At 44.2% G+C, this 18437-nt stretch overlaps 1 protein-coding gene across 22 annotated transcripts in view; it reads right to left on the reverse strand.

The window, feature by feature from the left end:
- The window catches only part of LOC147124680 (adhesion G protein-coupled receptor L3-like), a 783432-nt gene that overhangs the window by 146132 nt on the left and 618863 nt on the right, over positions 1-18437 (reverse strand). For all 22 annotated transcript variants that reach the window (XM_085991353.1, XM_085991371.1, XM_085991380.1 and 19 more), the window contains 2 exons: positions 12940-13230; positions 11801-11904 (listed from right to left, as the gene is read on the reverse strand). In XM_085991353.1, the coding sequence (XP_085847479.1) occupies positions 11801-11904; positions 12940-13230 (395 nt within the window). The remainder of the gene's footprint in view (positions 1-11800; positions 11905-12939; positions 13231-18437) is intronic.

Here is an 18437-nt window from a genome sequence, read left to right on the forward strand (position 1 = left end):
AAGGATGGGCAGTTGGCTCCTCAGTCATGGCTTTGCAATTCAACCATAGGTGAGGTCACCTCTGCACAACCTGCACCCAACAGAGAGCAGATACGTTAGGTGCTAAAAGCAATGGCCCAGATATTCCGATCCCTACGGGTAAGTACACGCTTGTACCCACCCTTAGGGACATCGGAAATGCCGGTTTCAGGCATGCACAGCGCATGCGCTGAAAACCAGCATTTCCGATCTGTCAAGAATGGTCTTGACAAATCCTCCGGCTGCCCTGGAGAAGGGCCTCTGTGGGTGGATAGTTCCGCTTTTTGGAGACCCTCCGCCAGCAGAAAACACTTACAATTCTTACACCTGGTAAAAGTTGAAAAAAGTTTTTTTTTTAATTCACTAATTTATCATTTAAAAATACTTTTAAAAAATGTTTATTTTTAGCCCCGTAAAAAACTTTAATTATTTTTTTCAAAAAATTAAATTTGTTTATTGTAATTTCAAGTCATTTAAAAAATGTTATTTTTTTTTTCATTTAATTAAAGTTTTACTATATTTTGGGGATGATCTCCATTCATATATTTGACAGATCTTCCTGTCAAGTGTATGAAGGGAGATTCCCTTCTTTGATTGGCTCCCCATGGCCCACATGATCCCAGGGATGCTGCAAACTGCCTGCGCCTCTGGCATACGTGGGCCCTGCGCACTTGAAGTTTGGAGAGGCCCAGGAGCAGAAGCCTGTGCATCCCAGGAGCCCTCAGGTAAGGGCGTAGATTTTTCCAGATCGCAGGCCTCTGCCCGCGGGAGACCTGCGATCGGAAAATACGGGCCATTGTTTTAGATGCTTCAACCTGTCTAAAGGAGGGAGACCAGTTACTGCAGCCAGGAGGACAGGTGCCTGAGGATCTCATTGCCAACTTCTTTCAAGGGGCTTTGCATGGTCACCATTACTTTCTACTTAAAAACTAATTGGCCCAGAAATTCGGGTCGGAGGCTTCTTGCGGGTGCAAGCCCCCAACCTGCACTTACCTACCGCGCCGGCTGTTGAGCTGTGGGCCCGCGTGGAATTCCGATCCTGGGCCTGCTCCAGCTGCCGGCGTGCAGTGCTTGTGTATCCCAGGGGCACAGTTAGTTCGATGCGGCCCCTGGGATCACGTGGGCCATGGGGAGCCAAACGGAGCAGGGAATGCTCCATTCATAAGATTGACAGGAAGAGCTGTCAAAACTTATAAATACTACAGCCCCAAAACATCACTAAATCTTCAAGTAAATTTAAAAAAATCACATTTTTAAAATAAACTATAAATTACATGAAATAACTATTTTAAACAATAATTTAAATTTTTGAAAAAAATAATTTTATTTTCTAACGGGGCTAAAAATAAACTTACCTTGCTTTAAAGTATTTAAAAAATAATAAACCTGTAGAAAAAATGTTTTAATTTTAATTAATTCACCACTTACCTTGTAAAAAGCAGGCCTTATGCCTGCTTTTTATATGTGTAAATTCTGCAGACTTACCCTCCCGGGAAAACCTGTAAAGATAACCTAAGTTTGACTCTCCCGTGCACGCGTTCGACCTCTGAACCCCTGCTTTCAGGGGAACGGAAGTGCCGGTTTCCCGCGCATGTGCAGTGCATGCAGGAAACCGGCACTTCCATTGGGCTTACGGGTGAGTACCCCGTGCATACTCACCCGTGGAGACCCGAATTTCTGGGCTGTTATTTTACCAATTCACTTTTTGTTAAGAACTGCATATGCTCTTATTTATTTTTGGACAAGTGCCACTTTCTATTTTTCACATTAAAGGATGGCAGACAACAGGATTAGAAATGATGGAATTATGATTCAGTACCTGAAAGAAAGAAAGACTTGCATTTATATAGCGCCTTTCACGACCACCGGACGTCCCAAAGCGCTTTACAGCCAATGAAGTACTTTTTGAAGTGTAGTCACTGTTGTAATGTAGGAAACACGGCAGCCAATTTGCACACAGCAAGATCCCACAAACAGCAATGTGACAATAATCAGATAATCTGTTTTAGTGAGGTTAATTGAGAGATAAATATTGGCCAGGACACCGGGGATAACTCTCCTGCTCTTCTTCGAAATAGTGCCATGGGATCTTTTACGTCCACCTGAGAGAGCAGATAGGGCCTCGGTTTAACGTCTCATCCAACATCTGCTGTATATGTTCAATACATTTACCCCATTTTAGTTGAGAACTTGCCGATGTGTTTTGTGCAGTTGACCTATCCTAAACACTCCACTGTTTGAGGGAATAGTAGAATTGAGGGCTTGGTGCCCAGTCAAATGAGCAGTTGCAGGACATTGAGAGGCTGTAAAACAACTTCCCCTGATGCATCTACATCTGGGATTCCTTTGCTCAGGTCTTTGGGGGCTCATTGGTTACAGAGGTGAAGCATGCAGTCACTGTACAGTGTTACACACTGACAAAGAACTGTTGTTAACATGAATGTCAACTAACTCCTCAGGGCACCTCTTTAATATAATCTGAGAGAGCATAGATCAGCATACAGTCAGGAGTTCTGAAACCCTCCAACATGGTGTTAGCCGTAGCTCAGTGGTAGCAAGTCTTGCTTTCTGTAATTCTCAGTGAGTTGAAGCGAGCCACGGCTGTTTGGTTCAGGTGGCAGCCATGGCTCATTGGTAGCACTCTCACCTCCAAGTCAGAAGGTTGTGGTTTCAAGTCACACTTCAGAGACTAGGCGGACATTTCAGTGCAGTACTGAGGGAGTGCTACACTCTCAAAAGGTGCCGTCTTTCACGAGGCATTAAACCGAGGCCTGTTCTGCCCTCTCAGGTGGATGTAAAAGATACCATGAGAGTATTCGAAGAGGAGCAAGTGAGTTCTCCTCAGTGTCCTGACCAATATTTATCCCTTAATCAGAATCACCAAAACAGATTATCTGGTCATTATCACATTGTTGTGGGAGCTTGCTGTGCGCAAATCGACTGTCACATTTCCTGCATTACAACAGCGGCTACACTTCAAAAGTACTTCATTGGCTGTAAATTGTTTTGGAATATCCTGAGATTCTGAAAGGCGCTATATACCATCGCCGAATCCCCCACCATCAACATCCTGGGGGTCACCATTGACCAGAAACTTAACTGCACCAGCCACATAAATACTGTGGCAACAAGAGCAGGTCAGAGGCTAGGTATTCTGCGGCGAGTGTCTCACCTCCTGACTCCCCAGAGCCTTTCTGCCATCTACAAGGCACAAGTAAGGAGTGTGATGGAATACTCTCCACTTGCCTGGATGAGTGCAGCTGCAGCAAGACTCAAGAAGCTCGACACCATCCAGGAAAAAGCAGCCCACTTGATTGGTACCCCATCCACCACCTTAAACATTCACTCCCTCCACCACCAATGCACTGTGGCTGCAGTGTGTACCATCTACAAGATGCACTACAGCAACTCGCCAAGGCTTCTTCGGCAGCACCTCCCAAACCCACGACCTCTTCCACCTAGAAGGACAAGGGCAGCAGGCACATGGGAACACCACCACCTCCAAGTTCCCCTCCAAGTCACACACCATCCTGACTTAGAAGTATATCGCCAATCCTTCATCGTCGCTGGTCAAAATCCTGGCACTCCCTACCTAACAGCACTGTGGGAGCACCTTCACCACACGGACTGCAGCGGTTCAAGGCGGCGGCTCACCACCACCTTCTCAAGGGCAATTAGGGATGGGCAATAAATGCTGGCCTTGCCAGCGACGTACACATTCCATAAACGAATAAAAAAATATATATAAATGCAAGTACTTTTTTTCTTTCTTAATACTGACTTTCAGTGGTGCTGATGGTTTGCAGCAACAGTCTGGATTCAGAAACTCCATGTAAAGTAGCCAAATTTGCAGCCTATGTCAGCATGGGGGAAGGGGCAGTCAAGTCTAATCAGGGAGCCATTGATTCACAAATGAGTTGGATAAAATCTAAGTGGGCAAAACAGTTAAGATGAAACTTAGTATCAATAAGAATTATGCACACTGAAAATACAAATGGGTGACATGGTTCTTATGAAGTGCTGAAAAAAAGCAAAGACATGAGATGAAAAAAAATCTATCTCTGGTAAGAGACTGAGCATTCATCATGCCCGGTCTGGATGGAGCAACAGTAGACAAAACAGAAAGAATGCTGAATTAGGTTACTAAAATCAGTAAAGTTTAAGTTATAGGACTTAATGGTGAAACTGTACAGTGCTCTTGTCAGACCTAACCTTGTAAAATGTGCTCATGTCTGGTCATGAGGTACACAAGAGACTACACTTCACTGGGTGTACACAAGAGACTACACTTCACTGGGTGTACACAAGAGACTACACTACACTGGGTGTACACAAGAGACTACACTACACTGGGTGTACACAAGAGACTACACTACACTGGGTGTACACAAGAGACTACACTACACTGGGTGTACACAAGAGACTACACTTGATACCGCGGCATCGGCAGCGGCGGGAGGAATCTCGGAGCAGCAGAGCGACTACAAAAGGCCCCAGAGGCTCAGGTAGGCCTCAGTGCGGCATCGGTAGCGGCGGGAGGAATCTCGGAGCGGCAGAGCGACTACAAAAGGCCCCAGAGGCTCAGGTAGGCCTCAGTGCGGCATCGGTAGCGGCGGGAGGAATCTCGGAGCGGCAGAGCGACTACAAAAGGCCCCAGAGGCTCAGGTAGGCCTCAGTGCGGCATCGGCAGCGGCGGGCGGAATCTCGGAGCGGCAGAGCAACTACAAAAGGCCCCAGAGGCTCAGGTAGGCGTACCAATCTCCAATCTCAGGGAAGGAGAGAGGTAAAAAGTATTCGAGGTGTGACCTCACCACAAAACAGGTAGGTGATTGGTTGGAGTATTTCTCTCTCATTTAAAACTTTAAGTCTGTGGTTTATAGTTTTTAAGGTCTCTGTGGTGCAGCGGGGACAGTTTGTAAACCAGGGCCCTTAAATATATCATTTAACTGTAGTGAAATTGGTGGGATTCATTTAATTTTAATTAATTAGTTAAAGGGTAAGTCATGGCAGGACAGCCCAGCCCCGTAGTGTGCTCCTCCTGCTCTATGTGGGAAGTCAGGGACGCTTCCTGCGTCCCTGACGATCATGTGTGCGGGAAGTGTGTCCAGCTGCAGCTACTGACAGACCGCATTGCGGCACTGGAGCTGCGGATGGATTCATTTTGGAGCATTCGCGATGCTGAGGACATTGTGAATATCACATATAGCGAGTTGGTCACACCGCAGGTAAAGGGTGTACAGGCAGGAAGGGAATGGGTGACCAGCAGGCAGAGTAAGAGGCGCAGGCAGGTAGTGCAGGAATCCCCTGCGGCCATCCCCCTCTCCAACAGATATACCACTTTAAATACTGTTGGGGGGATGACTCATCAGGGGAAGGCAGCAGCAGCCAACTTCCTGGCACCATGGGTGGCTCTGCTGCACAGGCTGGGAGGAAAAAGAGTGGAAGAGCTATAGTGATAGGGGACTCAATTGTAAGGGGAATAGATAGGCGTTTTTGCGGCCGCAATTGAGACTCCAGGATGGTGTGTTGCCTCCCTGGTGCAAGGGTCAAGGATGTCTCGGCGCGGCTGCAGAACATTTTGGAGGGGGAGGGCGAACAGCCAGTTGTCGTGGTGCACATAGGCACCAACGATATAGGTAAAAAATGGGATGAGGTCCTAAAAGCAGAATATAGTGAGTTAGGAAGGATATTAACTCTGATGATGGGGAATCTGTATGGGTAGAACTGAGAAATATCAAGGGGCAGAAAACGTTAGTGGGAGTGGTATATAGACCTCCAAACAGTAATACGGAGGTTGGGGATGGCATTAAACGGGAAATTAGAGACGCGTGCAATAAGGGCATAGCAGTCATCATGGGTGACTTTAATTTACATATAGATTGGGCTAACCAAATTAGTAAAAATACTGTGGAGGAGGAATTCCTAGAATGTTTACGGGATGGTTTTCTGGAACAATATGTCGAGGAACCAACCAGAGATCAGGCCATCTTAGACTGAGTATTATCTAATGAGAGAGGATTAATTAGCAATCTTGTTGTGCAAGGCCCCTTGGGTCAGAGCGATCATAATATGATAGAATTCTTCATTAGGATGGAGAATGAAGTAGTTGACTCGGAGACTAGGGTCCTGAATTTAAATAAAGGAAACTACGATGGTATGAGGTGCAAATTGGGTAAGATTGATTGGGGAATGTCACTCAAAGGGTTGACGGTGGATAGGCAATGGCAAACATTCAAAGACCGCATGGATGAACTACAGAAGTTGTTCATCCCAGTTTGGGATAAGAATAAAACAAAAAGGGTGACTCAACCGTGGCTAACAAGGGAAATTAGGGATAGCATAAGATCCAAGGAGAGGGCATATAAATTGGCCAGAAAAAGCAGTAACCCTGAGGATTGGGAGCAGTTTAGGATTCAACAAAGAAGGACAAAGGGATTAATTAAGAAGGGGAAAATAGAATATGAAAGTAAGCTTGTAGGGAACATAAAAAGTGACTGTAAGAGCTTTTATAGATGTGTGAAGAGAAAAGATTAGTGAAATCAAGTGTAGGTCCCTTGCAGTCAGAAGCAGGGGAAGTTATAATGGGGAACAAAGAAATGGCAGACCAATTAAATGCATATTTTGGTTCTGTCTTCACAAAGGAGGACACAAATAACCTCCAAGAGATGTTGGAGAGCATAGGGTCTGATGAGAGGGAGGAACTGAAAGAAATCAGTATTTGTAGGGAAATGGTGTTGGGGAAATTGATGGGATTGAAGGCCGATAAATCCCCAGGGCCTGATAATCTACATCCTAGGGTACTTAAGGAAGTGGCCCTAGAAATAGTAGATGCATTGCTGATCATTTTCCAAAATTCACTGGAACCTGGAACTGTACCCATGGATTGGAGGGTAGCTAATGTTACCCCACTATTCAAAAAGGGTGGTAGAGAGAAAGCGGGGAATTACAGACCGGTAAGCCTGACATCGGTAGTGGGAAAAATGCTAGAGTCCATTATAAAGGATGTAATAGCTGAGCACTTGGAAAACAGTGACAGGATCGGACAAAGTCAACATGGGTTTACAAAAGGTAAATCGTGCTTGACTAATCTACTGGAATTTTTTGAGGATGTAAATGGGAAAATAGATAAGGGAGAACCAGTAGATGTGGTGTATTTGGACTTTCAAAAGGCTTTCGATAAGGTCCCGCATAAGAGATTAGCGTGTAAAGTTAAGGCACATGGGATTGGGGGCAAGGTATTGACTTGGATAGAGAACTGGTTGGCGGACAGAAAGCAGAGAGTAGGAATTAACGGGTCTTTTTCCGAGTGGCAGGCAGTGACTAGTGGGGTGCCGCAGGGATCGGTCCTTGGACCCCAGCTATTCACAATATACATTAATGATCTAGATAAGGGAACTAGCTGTAATATCTCCAAGTTTGCAGACGACACAAAGCTGGGTGGGCGTGTGTGCTGCGAGGAGGATACCAAGAAACTCCAGGATGATTTGGACAGGTTGGGTGATTGGGCAGAAGCGTGGCAGATGCAACAACGTGGATAAATGCGAGGTTATCCACTTTGGAGTCAAAAACAGAAAGGCAGACTATTATCTGAATGGCAATAGATTGGGAGAAGGGGAAGTGCAACGAGACCTGGGTGTCCTTGTGCACCAGTCGCTGAAGGTAAGCATGCAGGTGCAGCAGGCGGTGAAGAAGGCAAATGGTATGTTGGCCTTCAAAGCAAAAGGGTTTCAGTACAGGAGCAAGGATGTCCTGCTGCAGTTGTACAGGGCCTTGGTGAGACCACAGCTTGAGTACTGTGTGCAGTTTTGGTCACCTTATCTGAGGAAGGATGTTCTTGCCATGGAAGGAGTTCAGCGAAGATTCACAAGGCTGATCCCTGGGATGGCAGGAATGACGTATGAGGAGAGATTGGGTCGATTGGGCTTATACTCGCTGGAGATTAGAAGAATGAGAGGGGATCTCATCAAAACTTATAAAATTCTGAAAGGTCTGGACAAACTAGATGCAGGTAGAATGTTCCCGATGGTCGGAGAGTCCAGAACCAGGGGTCATAGTCTAAGGATAAGGGGTAAGCCATTTAGGACAGAGATGAGGAAGAATTTCTTCACCCAGAGAGTGGTGAACCTGTGGAATTCTCTACCACAGAAGGCGGTTGAGGCCAAGTCTTTAAATATATTCAAGAAGGAGTTAGATATATTTCTTAGAGCTAAAGGTATCAAGGGATATGGGGAGAAGGCAGGTACGGGGTACTGAGTTTGGATGATCAGCCATGATCTCATCGAATGGCGGAGCAGGCTCGAGGGGCCGGATGGCCTACTCCTGCTCCTATCTTCTATGTTACTACACTGGGTGTACACAAGAGACTACACTACACTGGGTGTACACAAGAGACTACACTACACTGGGTGTACACAAGAGACTACACTACACTGGGTGTACACAAGAGACTACACTACACTGGGTGTACACAAGAGACTACACTACACTGGGTGTACACAAGAGACTACACTACACTGGGTGTACACAAGAGACTACACTACACTGGGTGTACACAAGAGACTACACTGGGTGTACACAAGAGACTACACTACGCTGCATGTACACAAGAGACTACACTACACTGGGTGTACACAAGAGACTACACTACGCTGCGTGTACACAAGAGACTACACTACACTGGGTGTACACAAGAGACTACACTGCACTGGGTGTACACAAGAGTCTACACTACACTGGGTGTACACAAGGGGCTACACTACACTGGGTGTACACAAGGGACTACACTACACTGGGTGTACACAAGGGACTACACTACACTGGGTGTACACAAGAGACTACACTTCACTGGGTGTACACAAGAGACTACACTACACTGGGTGTACACAAGAGACTACACTGGGTGTACACAAGAGACTACACTACACTGGGTGTACACAAGAGTCTACACTACACTGGGTGTACACAAGAGACTACACTACACTGGGTGTACACAAGAGACTACACTACACTGGGTGTACACAAGGGACTACACTACACTGGGTGTACACAAGAGACTACACTACACTGGGTGTACACAAGAGTCTACACTACACTGGGTGTACACAAGAGTCTACACTACACTGGGTGTACACAAGAGTCTACACTACACTGGGTGTACACAAGGGGCTACACTACACTGGGTGTACACAAGGGGCTACACTACACTGGGTGTACACAAGAGACTACACTACACTGGGTGTACACAAGAGACTACACTTCACTGGGTGTACACAAGGGACTACACTTCACTGGGTGTATACAAGAGAGATTCAGGCTCTGGAGGGGATGCAGAAAAGAGGCACAAGGCTAATTCTGGTGTCAAAGGCCTGAATTAAAGGAAATACTGGAGAACCTTGGGCTCTTCGTCCTTGAAAATAGGCAACTGAGAGGAGACTTTATAAAGCTATACATGATGATGAACCTTACAAATCTGGGGCACTACTGGTTCAAACTGGGCAAAGGCAAGGTTAGTACTGATGTCAGAAAGTAGTTCTTCACCTGAAGAGCAATCAACACATGGAATGGACTCAGATATGGTAATGATGGTAAAACCTTTGGAGTCATATAACAGACAGTTGAATTCAGTGATGAGGAGGCTGCAGCTTTTCAAGATGGGTGAGGGAAGACAGATCAGAGTGCCTTTCCCATCTCTTTATATTGTGATTGAATGACCTTTGGCAAATTTGGGATAAGGAACTGGGATGATCACAAGAGGGAAAATTGTGCAGAGGGGAGATCACACTTGTAAAAGCTGAAAAGCATCCCTCTTGTTTGAGAGTGTAATGACATGTTTACACTTTATGCTCATATGTATGTGATGCATGTTGCTGTGTGATTGTTTGTTTTCTTTTAAATTCACACATGCATCATTTGATTCTTGTCCTCACAAAATTATGCACACTTGCACAAAACCTCAGCTTGAGGAACTGGAAAGAAATAAAACTTTAATTGTAGAAAATATTTTGGTTTTGTTTGGTTACATGAGCCCATGAAAACAAAAGGCTCTGAATTATTTAGAACAAGCTGTTTGGGTTTAGTTTCAATTAACAAAAAACCTTGCATTCATATAGCACCTTTCTTGACCACCGAACGTCCCAAGGCGCTTCACAGCCAATTAAATACTTTTGCGGTGCAGTCACTGCTGGTGTAGGGAAATCAGGTAGCTAAGTTACGCTCAGCAAGATCCCACAAACTGCAATGCGATAACTGACCAGCTAATCTGTATTAGTGATGTTGGTTGAGGGATAAAGGTTGGTCAGGACACCATCCCTGCTTTTCTTCAGATAGTACTGTGGAATCATTTACATCGACTTGAAAGGGCAGCGCTCCCTCAGTCCTGCACTGAAGTGTCAGCCTACATTATGTGCTCAAGTGTCTGGAGTGGGGCTTGAACCCACAACCTTCTGACTCAGAGGCGAGAGTGCTAAGACTGAGCCAAGACTGGCACCAAACTGATGCACAAATTGGTCCCATGTCTGAATCTTCTATGGTATTTCCAGCATTCTTTTAAAAAAAAGTCCGAGTTTTTTTATAAATTAAGAATTGCCCATGCTCCTTCTTGCAGAGTGTGTCAAAAAATATAAAACATTTAGATTTTCAAGTTGCATTCTTTATCATAACAATATAAACAAACTCCAGCAATCACAGATAGAAAAATCTTGGCAAATTGAGGTACCAAATATCAGAAGCTACTCAAGAGTAACTGAGCTGAAATTACTCAATTTATAAGAGCTGAAGTGGACCATTCCCCTCAAAAGAATGGACACATTGGAGCAGAAATATTATCCATTATCACAGCTTTAACACGAACATTGCAAACAGAATTTAAACGTTTATCCAACTCAGTCAGATTGGCTGCAGCCTGACTCATTTATCCAGCTTTCAGGGAATCCTTCGGCATATTGGTCTAATGAGTAAACAAACTGAACTGACACAAATTGTACCACATTTTCACAAAAGCATGCATGCAAAAATAAAATCTAAACTGAAAACTTCATGGTGAAAAGTCCCATCTGGTCTTCATTTTCTAATAAAAATCAATTTACAGCACCACTGCACATTACTAATGTGGATTCAAGACACAACATATACTTTAATTTCACCTCATTTTTATCTGTGAAAAAACTGTATTCCACATTTTAATGCCTTTTTAACGCTGATGAATGTTTATGACACATTAACATTTTTAAAAACAGCTGAAGAGGAACTGAATGCATTCAGATCTCCACAAAATGAAGTGCTTATGGTGCAGCTCATTAAGTTTCTACAGACTGCAGCTAACCGTGACAGGTACTTAAAGGGGCTGTGCATTTTGACTCGGCAACTGCTGCACTATTATAACTCTCTGTTAAACACTATGGAAGCAATTTGATCAACATTAAAAAAAAATGAACCTGTACCTCTATGCAGTAATATAAGCCTTTAGAACTGTGCAAGAAACAGAATTGTACTGATGTAATTGTGAAAAATGAAAGGGAAACTACTGATGTAGCAATGCCAGTAGCTTTCATCTTGCACCTTAAAATCGGAGCATGGGAGTGTGATGGCGCAATTCACCACCAATCTACTCCTTACTCAGACCGTATTTCTCTTTCAATGCTTTCTCTTGTTTTTTCCCCCCCCAGAAAAGGCCAAAATCCATGCTGTATGACTCCACCAAGGTTGAACACAGTTGCAAAGAAGACAAGGCAAATGAAGATTCTGTATAAATATCGATATAATCAGCTTAAATAGGGAGACTTACTTTCTGAGACAACAGGTTTATCCATGGAGAGCTGCAGTTGCTCAGATCTGGACCCAGTGGATCCCAGAATCCATCAGGTGACAAGCATGTATAGATGGCGACACCTGTAGGTATTGAAAAAATGTCAAGTGCATAATTGTAAACAGCTGCAATAATCATCCCGCTTCTCTCCCCAATTTTTCAGGTGCTTCCTTTGTCATAGACTATTCCAACTCATCGAAGAGGAGTAAGCAGCCAGTTGGTCTCGATCAATACTGCTCTTTAACCATTTACTGGAGAGCATGTAAGTGATTTAGGTCATGCTTCTCTTCTGCCTTTCCCCCTCAGTCTCCAAGAGTGTGTGTTTCTTTTTATACACACACAGAGAACTGGGGAAAGTTACCTCAAGAGTACAGGCATGTTTCACTGGAGCAGACTCCATCTGCTGGGTTACGATGATCACTAACCTTAGAAAGCTTGATATCCAAGAGCAATGCAGCGTTTATATTGCTTCTTACAACAGTTCATGAAATCAATGGGATGAAAATCAGCTGGGTTCTATAATGGGCTGGCGGTTCACTCCACCAGATTACCGCCCAAGCAGAAAAGTTGAAAATGATTCCCCCCACCCGACCTAACTTACTGACGAGTGTTAGAGAAATTTATAGATGCACTAATGCATGTCATAGTATATTTTCAATATTTGGTCTTCATTATGGTTGTTTTAAAATATTATAGGCTACAAGGAAAGAGTAGGGAAATGCAATGACATTGTATAGCTCTGATGGAACTGGTACAGGGAAAGGTAAAATGGGCTGAATGGCCTCCTCCTATACTAACATTCAATAAAACATTACCGAGGTTGGTCTGCGACTTCAAATAAATAGGCCACATTAAAGTAACCTTTTGGAACACAGGCATTTCTGAGAGTGTACATGTTGTGGAATCCCTCAAACTACCGACCAAAAATATTCAAGGTGCCTGAATCACAGTTTAAAACACTATCTCATTTGTTTGATTCCACATAATGTAAATTAAATCTTACAAAGTCAATCGTTCAAAAGTAAATCATAATTTAAAAGTTTCAACTCAGAAAATAAAACCATTGGTCGATTTAAAATTTCAGGAGCAACCTTTACATGAATAAGATGGCTTCTCACCTATTGTTCCCAGAGGACACGGCATTTTAGCCATCTCGCCTGGTTGAGTTCTGGGCCAAGATATGTCACGTTTGTCCGTGGCTTCACAGCACTCTGCTCCCTCAGCAGGGAGCTGTGATGCTATTGGTGCCTTTGCAGTGGTCCCACGAATTAACGGAGGATTCTCCGGTGCTAGGGTTGTTGTGGTCTTGACTCGCCTTCCTGAAGCCATTGTTGTTGCGGCTGTGGTAGTGGTCATCTCAACATTGGAGCTTTTTGTAGCTTCCATGACAAATGATGAAGATGTTGATTCTGAAACAAGAATCCAAGATTATGATTATCCATCCAAGAACCAGTATTATAGCACTTACTTCCAGGACCACTGGGTTTATGGTGACAAATTCCATTTTATTACATGGGGTTCTGGCATTCATATCAGGAGCTTGCGATTCCATCCATTTATAGCTAGACCCACTTGTTTACAGTGATGGAATATATTAAGACCATATTAGTGAAATTGAGTTTATGACTGATTTTTCTGAGATTATATTCTATGATTTTGTCTATTTCTTCATGAAAACAGCAAAAAAAAAGTATCAAAAGTGAACTACTCTTCAATACAGCATCAGAGTATCAGCCCAGCAAAAGTGTGCTTCTTAACAGGCAACACGTAACTCATCCCCCCAAAAATCTTTTCTCCTCACCTCTCCTGAAGGCAGTGACTCTGCCCAAGATATGACTCCACAAGTGCAGACAGTCCTTATCTTCCCAAGGAGCCATTCTTTATATGTGAGCTGAGACAGCAAACATTGATGGGCTATTTCAACTATGGAGGCTTTACAGTTTCATCCCATAATACTTTTGAATAATCAGGAGCACAAAAAGTGCTCGTGTCTCCTCTCCTTCTTCACCCCCCCACCCTCCGAAAACATGAGTCTTTCTAGAGGGGTTCACATCCCATGCCGCTGTGTTTTTCTTTACAGTGTCACCAGCCTCCTTGCAGTACACATCACCTATGAGCGGCTCCTTGGCTCCACCAATGCCAATCTTCAGCGAACCACCAAGAGCTATACAAAAGCAGTCCCATGCCTACTATCCCAACCATTTTCATTTGCTGCATCTCAGCAGGGGAGTGCCTGGCCCTGAACGCTGACCCACATCCTGCCACATGGTGGCATTACATGGCTGATCTCCAAAATACAGAACCAGCATGTCAGGTGAAGGCTCCCAAGGACTCCTCCTAACTTTCCTCAGTATTTCAAGACAAAAAAGTCTATTTCAGAACATCATTTTGCATTATTTGCCTATTCAAAAATCACTCCAGTGTAAGATTGTCAAACTTCAATGAAACTTAGCAATAAGCACTCAGTCCATTACAATTAGATACAATAGACACAGTTTAGTATTGATAAATGTAGTGGATCAAGAATAATGAATTGGGCATTTATTACAGATTCCATCATGATGGTCACTACTTGCCAATGTTATTCTCATTACAGCTCCACCTATGTCACTTTGTGCACATCAAATAATTTTATTAATGAAAAACAGTCACTTAACTGGTGCGGAGATATACAGATCGGAATGGATCCACATTTGATTACTGGTGCGTGCAAGTCTCAATTGAAGCATAGAAACAAAGAAGATAGGAGCAGGAGTAGGCCATTCGGCCCCTCGAGCCTGCTCCACCATTCAATGAGATCATGGCTGATCATCCAAGTTCAGTACGCTGTCCCTGCTTTCTCCCCATATCACTTGATCCCTTTAGCCTTAAGAAATATATCCAACTCCTTCTTGAATCTATTTAATGAATTGGCCTCTACTGCCTTCTGTGGTAGAGAATTCCACAGGTTCACCACTCTCTGGGTGAAGAACTTCCTCCTCATCTCAGTCCTAAATGGCTTACCCCTTATCCTTAGACTGTGACCCTGGTTCTGGACTCCCCGGCCATTGGGAACATCCTTCCTGCATCTAGTCTGTCCAGTCCTGTCAGAATTTTATAAGTTTCAATGAGATCCCCTCTCATTCTTCTAAACTCCAGCGAGTATAAGCCCAATCGACCCAATCTCTCCTCATATGTCATTCCTGCCATCCCAGGTATCAGTCTGGTGAATCTTCGCTGCACTCCCTCCATGGCAAGAACATCCTTCCTCAGATAAGACGACCAAAACTGCACACAATACTCAAGATGTGGTCTCACCAAGGCCCTGTACAACTGCAGCAAGACATCCTTGTTCCTGTACTCGAGCCCTCTCGCTACGATGGCCAACATACCATTTGCCTTCTTAACCATCTGCTGCACCTGCATGCTTACCTTCAGCGACTGGTACACAAGGACACCCAGGTCTCGTTGCACTTCCCCTTTTCCCAATCTATTGCCATTCAGATAATAATCTGCCTTCCTGTTTTTGACACCAAAGTGGATAACCTCGCATTTATCCAAGTTATATTGCATCTGCCATGCTTCTGCCTAATCACCCAACCTGTCCAAATCATACTGGAGTTTCTCGGCATCCTCCTCACAGCACACACGCCCACCCAGCTTTGTGTTGTCTGCAAACTTGGAGATATTACATCTAGTTCCCTCGTCTAGATCATTAATATATATTGTGAATAGCTGGGGTCCAAGGACCGATCCCTGCGGTACCCCACTGGTCACTGCCTGCCACTCGGAAAAAGACCCGTTTATTCCAACTCTTTGCTTCCTGTCTGCCAACCAGTTCTCTATCCAAGTCAATACCTTGCCCCCAATCCCATGTGCCTTAATTTTACACGCTAATCTCTATGCGGGACCTTATCGAAAGCCTTTTGAAAGTCCAAATACACCACATCCACTGGTTCTCCCTTATCTATTTTACCAGTTACATCCTCAAAAATTTCCAGTAGATTAGTCAAGCTCGATTTACCTTTTGTAAATCCATGTTGAATTTGTCCGATCCTGTCACTGTTTTCCAAGTGCTCTGCTATTACATCTTTTATAATGGACTCTAGCATTTTCCCCACTACCGATGTCAGGCTTACCGGTCTGTAATTCCGTGTTTTCTCTCTACCACCTTTTTTGAATAGTGGGGTAACATTAGCTACCCTCCAATCCATGGTGGGGGTATTACAATTAGCGTCCATATTCCTGTGCATGTCTCTCGGAGGAAGAATGCCATTTAACCCAAGTACTGGAGAGCTGTGGGCACCTGTGGTACTGTACCTCAGAACAAATCTCTGCTTTCAGGAGCGCCAGGGGTAACTTTGGGAAGAGGGATCAGATTCATCCTCACAAGCAGACTCTAAACAATGCATTCCTATAACATATCCTCTATTCTTTGATTTTTTTTCTCCAGAAAATGGCTAAGTTGACATGATCATAAAGAAAAATCCGATTTATTGCAGTCTAATTCAATTCAGTTATCACTGTCCACCATCAGTGCTGAATATTCTTGCAGTCATCACTGAATGGAAGAAAAATATTTATGGAGGCAATCAAAAGAATTTCAAGTAATTTGAAAATCTGCATCGTCAGGTGTTCAATATTTCCTATAGAATGGAGAGTGAATCGCAGAAGGTCATGCTGTGTACCAGAGACAAGAAGCATGGCTGGATGCAAAGAACATCAAGAGAGAAAGATGAGAGAGGGGGGAAGAAAATAGAGCACGTGAGTGAGAGCCCACAATATCAAGCTTTACAGAGAAACCCCTATGCACACCTATTGCCAACCATCCTGATTATCAGCCAGGATTTTCACAGAATAAAGCCTCACTAGAAGACATTGCTTTATTGCACAACTACTTGTGTTATTTATGTTTCAGCTTCTTTATTGAGTGTATTAAACATAATCTTTCTTCTTGTTGTATAAAATCACATTCATTCCTGTGCCTTGGGTATTACTGCATCATGCATGCTAGACCAAGCTTTGGGAACTCTTGACAATTTGCCAAATCCCATCATCCACAGGAAGGCGGGGTGGGGGTTGGGGGGGGCGGTCCCTTCATGCTGGTGGATCACAGTTCTTGAACATGACCTTTCTTGTAGCCTGAAAAGATGCCGATGGACCTGCTGTGCATTTCTAGCATCCTCTGTTCTTCTTTCAGATTTTCACTCATTTTATTCTTGCTCCTACACTGTAAAATATATATATATATATTTTTATCTGATTAATTCTTAGGGGTCTAATCATTCAGCCCAACACAACCAGAGTCATGTTCACCCACAGTTCCAATGACTTTGAGCAGCAACATCAGATGCACCTGCTGTAATTATTCCAATATTTGTGACATTTTTCAAGCTTCTCCAGATACTTTTTTTTTCATGCCCAATACAAAAGTTAGCTCCCACAGATAATCTGGCATATCCTGGAAGCTAACAAACAACTTACATTTATGTAGTGCTTTTAATGTACTGAAGCATTTTGCAAACGTGGAAAACAACCAAAACCGGAGAAGTGATGGGTGAAGGATAAAGGCGTAGCGAGTGAAAGCAAGACTGAAGAGGCAGGTCTTCAGGAAAATTTTGAAGGAGGGGAGAGGTAGCGAGGAGTATAATTTCTAGAGTGAGGTGCTGAACAGCTGAAGGCTCTGCAGCCATAAGTGGAGCAAAGAGAGGGGGAAATGGAAGAGCTGAGGACATGTACTGGAGCACTGAATGGAATGAGTTTATCTACCTAGGGAAGGACTAGCTCATAGAAGGATTTGTAGACGAGAACAAGGATTTACAAACTGATCCACAGCAGGAAAGCTGGCAAGCACATGGCTAATTGGTTACAGGTCTTAATGCAGAATATTGTGTGGGCACAGAGTTTAGGATGAGTTGCAGTATGTAGTAAGTAGAACTTGGAAAAACTTCAGAGCAGTCAAATCTGCAAGTGTCAAAGGCATAGGGGGTGAAATTGGGTGCCTTTGCACCTCCCAGCACCCCTGAGGGGTGCTAACGGGGTGCAAATGTCTTTGCGACCAGGCACGGCACTGACATCGACTCCCGCCATATTCGGTGGGAGTTTTGCGGTAGCGTTGCGCTCCGATCTCTTTCACCCAGAGATCGTGACGTCATTGCCGTGCGCATTGCCCCGGTCGTGCCCCGGACACGAAATTGACTTCTGCCCCCTGCAGCAGCCCTATCGAAAACACCGACAGCTACAGGAAAAGAAAAAAGACTTACATTTATATAGCGCCTTTCATGACCACCGGACGTCTCAAAGCGTTTTACAGCCAATGAAGTACTTTTTTGGAGTGTAGTCACTGTTCTAATGTGGGAAACGTGGCAGCCAATTTGCGCACAGCAAGCTCCCACAAACAGCAATGTGATAATGACCAGAGTCTGTGGGGGAAAAATTGAGTTGGTTTGCGCCTCCCGTTAGCCCCTTAAGAGGGCGCTAATGGGGCACAAAGCAACCAGCGCCCGGGCACGGTGATGTTTGCGCCGCTCGTGAAATTAACTAGACATTTTGCAGCGGCGCTAAACACTACCGCCACGATCTCCTGCTCCGGCAGACCATGACGTCAGTTGAGTGTGCAAAGCCCCGATAGCGCCCC

The sequence above is a fragment of the Somniosus microcephalus genome, chromosome 1 (assembly GCF_052327205.1).
Source record: "Somniosus microcephalus isolate GS21.2 chromosome 1, FLI_Smic_1.0, whole genome shotgun sequence".
Lineage (NCBI taxonomy): Eukaryota > Metazoa > Chordata > Chondrichthyes > Squaliformes > Somniosidae > Somniosus > Somniosus microcephalus.